Source organism: Lottia gigantea (genome assembly GCF_000327385.1).
Source record: "Lottia gigantea unplaced genomic scaffold LOTGIsca_62, whole genome shotgun sequence".
NCBI lineage: Eukaryota > Metazoa > Mollusca > Gastropoda > Lottiidae > Lottia > Lottia gigantea.
Genome location: NW_008710115.1, coordinates 877,067 through 882,257, shown reverse-complemented (window position 1 = coordinate 882,257; position 5,191 = coordinate 877,067). Strand labels below are relative to the sequence as shown.

The window sequence follows — 5,191 nt, the reverse complement described above, 5'->3', positions numbered from 1 at the left end:
GAACACAGAGAACCAAAATTACCTGCTCTTTTTTTTTATGGAAAACCACAACTAAACCCTTTGTCAAAATATATTTGGCATTGTGTCGAACAGAAATAAATTACAAAATTCTACTTTCATAGCAGGTTGAAGTTACCTTGAAACACTAATGTTTACTTTTTAACCACAATGAACTTCACTTTTTATGAAGAAAAAAGATTGCACGTAAGAAAATAGAACTAACTTTTAAGAAAGCCATCTGTGTAGTTTGACACAGAGTTTACTGGTGTTCTAATGAAAAGATCAGAATACTTGTATACCTTCAAAGGACATTGTGAACCTCTCTACCATTTGCCTAGCCATTTCAAGTATAGTAGAGTTTACATTAATAGCTCACACAAGCTGGATAATGGTTGTTTATTTTGTGTAAGATATTAAAGTATAAGATCTCTCAGGTGTGTTTAACTTGAACTTTTCTTTCTACCTGTACCTTTCCTGATAATTAACTTGTAATTAATCAGGTGTTACTTATTAACGAGTTTGTTTAATTAACCAAAATAATTAAATACATGTTTAGAAGATAACAGTTGTTTACATATCAAGTAGTATTCTTTTGGCCACAATCTGATCAAATAACTTGATAACATAAATTAGACAACTCTACTAAATAATTCCCAGTTTTCAACTGTTCTCAAGTGGTACATATGGTATTGCCAAATTGACAATTGATAAAACAAACAACCATTCAACATAAATTTGAAAAAACAAGTCGAAAATGTAATGCAATATCATAAAGCCATTGAATTTAAAAAAAAAACAAAAAATGTCTTTATTTAAATCCTTCAAAGTTAAAAAAATTCTCATTCCATGGCCAGTTGAGATATGACCTATTAGGAAGACATTAGGAAAGGTAAACCATTAAACAAATCTACCTTAAAGTTAAACACCTTTAATTATTAATCCTAATCACAAGGTGATGTAAGAACTCTAACAGTGTCTTAACATTATACAAACTATTTTTCTATACATTAGTAATGGTTTAATGACTAAGTCACAGTTCAAGTGAAAGCTTGATTTTTACAAAAGAATGAAATGATGGAATGATAATATGAAGATCACTTTAGATAAAACAAGTGATAAAATAAAGTGTTAATCTTCAAAAGATTGTGTCTACAGAAGGTGAAGCAAATCAATTTGTCCAATAAAAGATGAAAATGATGTGTTATCTTTTGCTTTTTAAGGGATTATAACATTTAAGTTTGTAGTTATTTCCATTGTATTATCATTTTTAGAAATGCTTTGGAATGGAACATTGAACACATTATCATTTCAAAAGTGAAAAGCCCATTGTGTCAAAAGACAAAAAATATTAGTTAGTATTGTTAGTAATTCTACAATGCACGTTTTCAATGTTTTCACCAAAACATCATATTCGGTTGCAATTAATTTGGAGCATCAGACCTCATTATATGGTGAACATTTTTTTTAGAATAACACGTAACCACTGACATAGAAATAGTGCAAATAGATGCTTTAAGTCTTTACAAAGACAGACAAAGGTTAGAATTGGAAACACTCTTTTTAATAACTTTTACAAGGATTTGGTAATATACGTAAATGGAATTCAAGATAAAGAGATGAATAGAATCATATTATTTATTTTGTCTCCATTTAAAACAGATGTACCTCATTTTACATTCAGCTTGTAGTTGAAAATGTAGCTTTCAAACCACCATGTAGAAGGTAATTAACAGTTAGTTTAAACACCAAGTAAATTTACTTCTCACTAAGTATTTAGAAAAGTAAATTTGACCTCTACTGTGTTTGACATGCTAGTAATGTTAATATTGACAATCCACTTTGTGATCCACCTCCACAACCAAAGTCAACTTTTATTATGATAATACCAAGATGTCTACATGATAATTCTTTACTTTGACAAATATCAAGATTTTCATTTTACATTAGAAGTTTTCTTCCACTCCTTAAAGAACTACCCAATTTATATTTTCACAAAATTCGATTAACATATTGGACAATTTGTCTCAGAGCCTTTCCACAAGCAACAAACAGCATTTGAGTTGCTCCAAGAGAGTTGCTGTAGCTTGCATTAAACTCACTTTTTAGAATGATGAAAATCCCAACCGTATGCAAAGACAAAGTTGTCATTGAAAAGTTTTATTTTTCAATTTAATGTGACTTCAATTCAAAATTTTCGAGTACCATTATTGGTTTCAATATTGAATACATTTTCTGTACGGTACTCAAATTCCAAGTTCCATCATAACTGGAGATCTCAACTCTCATGATTACTACCAGTGAGATAGTAATACATACAAAAGCTTTCAGTAAACGATAGAAGTAATACTTTGAACAACAGTGTGTTATACTTTGTTGACTGTCTTTTTATATAGAGAACTGATAGAGTGTTGTTTTTTTTATAAAATAACAAAATTTGTAAATTAAACAAAAGTAATAAATTAATCAAACAGTTCAATAATTACCTCATTGCGCACTGTATGTTAAAATGAAGAAAGTTATCCAAGTTATTTCCAGTTATTTCTCAAGTAAATATATCCCGTTCTTTTCAAACAACTTTAGCGTCACCGCCATTGCCACAACCAATGAGTCACGTGGGTAACTTCAGAACCGTCATGCGGAAAACTTCACCATTACTTCTCGTTTTGAATTTTTAAAATGGAATGTACTGAACTTGGTTGCTTATATTAAGCTCCTAGCAAATGGTTTTTGAAAAACCCCAAAGATATTAATATTTTTAATAGGGTTCGTTTCGACAGATACACCTCTCAATAAATTTGATAATTTTGTTATTTGCAGTCTGAATTCTATATCAAAGAAGACTTATCCCCCATTAAACACACCAGTATTAATTTATTGTGGTCTGGGCTTTTAGCCCTGATTTTCCAAATTGTGATAGATGGGAAGTAACTCAATATAAATGACAGAAACAGAACACAGTTAATCTATACAAAACGTAATGAGGCCCATGGGCATCATTATCTTGATATAGGGGGATACAAAAAATATAATTGGGAATGTCTTAAACTAATTCAAAGGCGTGGGTGTTTTTTTTCCAAAAATATCATAAGAAAGGCTTACAATCTTCATTAATCAAAGCGATCGTCCGTAATTATCTGTTTTTTTAATGAACTTAGTAAATCCAATACTGAAGAACAGCTATCTTTATAGTAAATTGAAAGGCTTCTAAAATGTTTTAATATTCATAACATATAACTTTCTTGCCAGCTAAGATCAAATATGTCCACAACACAGGAGGAGTAGTTTATTTTTTTAATTTTTGCGATCCAATATTCCTTATGATTAGTCAAATAAAAATTTATCATGATTTGCGAATAAATCAAATTGTATAATGTTCATGAGAATCCATGCCAAATCTAGAAATAAAAGGCATTAAACGTCATTGGAGGAACAGTTATGCCGATATTTTAAAAAAAGCGAATCGAAAGATTTAATTTAAATAGTTACGTTTTATATACGTTTTGCTTCAAGGGAAGAATTTTCAACAATTTCATTTGGTTTGACCACTGAGACTACTTATGAAATTTTTTTAAATCCTCAGAACCCCCGTATATTCTCCTACAAGCTCACCACACTCACTCCCTGAGCTCCTTCCCTTGTCTAATTCATTCCTCTCAAACCTTTTGTATCTTCTTCCTGAGTCTGTACTGTTTCTACTTCCCTTTTATCTTCTTCCCAAATCTCTACTGTTTCTACTTCCCTTGTATATTCTTCATGAATCTCTACTATTTCTACTTCCCTTGTATATTCTTCATGAATCTCTACTGTTTCTACTTCCCTTGTATATTCTTCATGAATCTCTACTGTTTCTACTTCCCTTGTATCTTCTTCCCAAATCTCTACTGTTTCTACTTCCCTTGTATATTCTTCATGAATCTCTACCGTTTCTACTTCCCTTGTATATTCTTCATGAATCTCTACTGTTTATTCTTCCCTTGTATCTTCCTTAAGAATCTCTACTGTTTCTTCTCCCCGTGTATCTTCCTTAAGAATCTCTACTGTTTCGTCCTTCCTTGTATCTTCTTCATAAATCTCTACTGTTTCTACTTCCCTTGTATATTCTTCATGAATCTCTACTGTTTCTTCTTCCTTTGTATCTTCTTCATAAATCTCTACTGTTTCTACTTCCCTTGTATATTCTTCATGAATCTCTACCGTTTCTACTTCCCTTGTATCTTCCTTAAGAATCTCTACTGTTTCTACTTCCCTTGTATATTCTTCATGAATCTCTACTGTTTCTACTTCCCTTGTATCTTCTTCCCAAATCTCTACTGTTTCTTCTTCCCTTGTATCTTCTTCATAAATCTCTACTGTTTCTACTTCCCTTGTATATTCTTCATGAATCTCTACTGTTTCTTCTCCCCTTGTATCTTCCTTAAGAATCTCTACTGTTTCCCTTGTATATTCTTCATAAATCTATACTGTTTCCTTGTCTCTCCTTCCTAAATCTATTCCTATCTACTTCCCTTGTCTCTTCTTCCTACTCTCTGTTAGCCTCTTTAATTTCTCTGTTCTCCCTTACCTTTTCTTGTTTCCTTTTCCACACTGCTCTGCCAAGATATTCTGTCTCCTCTCGCCAGGTATTCTCTCGGTCTTTCCTTTTCTCTATCTTCCCAAGTCTCAATTCAAGCGATATCCACACTCTGTGAGTCAAAATAAGCAGTCCAAAATTATCGCAGCGATATTTTAAAGAGAATTGTATAGACATTGAGATTGATATGGTGTCTACAACCAGATTATTTTGAATTGCTACTGAATTGTTAGCCATCTTTTTTTCAATCATATCTTTTCAAAAGGTCTAATAGGGTGATTTGCTGACATTAAATTCTGCAATATGAAAAAAGCAACTGTGATAATAGGATGCTATGATATCAATAGATTAACAATAACCAAATCAATATAACAAAGCGAAAGAGACAAAGATAAACACCATTTAACAGACTCTTGTATTGTCTTCTAAAATACAAACTTACATTAGATAGGGCTAATAAGTGTAAAAATATTGAATTCATGTTTAAACAGTCAAATTATTGTTTGATATTTTCAGACGTATCCATGACTATTGCACTCTTTGTGCATATTGATTCCACTTTTTTTAATTTAACTAAAGGGCATTGAAAACCATTCTGATTCCAGAAAAATGCTACCGTGC

At 31.4% G+C, this 5,191-nt stretch overlaps 1 protein-coding gene across 1 annotated transcript; it reads right to left on the bottom strand.

Annotated features, from left to right (window-relative positions):
* Positions 1-3,963: 3,963 nt before the first annotated feature.
* Positions 3,964-4,807, bottom strand: LOTGIDRAFT_166928 (hypothetical protein; the record flags this gene model as incomplete). The annotated part of the gene is made up of 2 exons (XM_009064387.1): positions 3,964-4,455; positions 4,562-4,807. 2 exons carry the CDS (start codon positions 4,805-4,807, stop codon positions 3,964-3,966), a joined length of 738 nt encoding a protein of 245 aa, XP_009062635.1.
* Between the last annotated feature and the right edge of the window lie 384 nt (positions 4,808-5,191).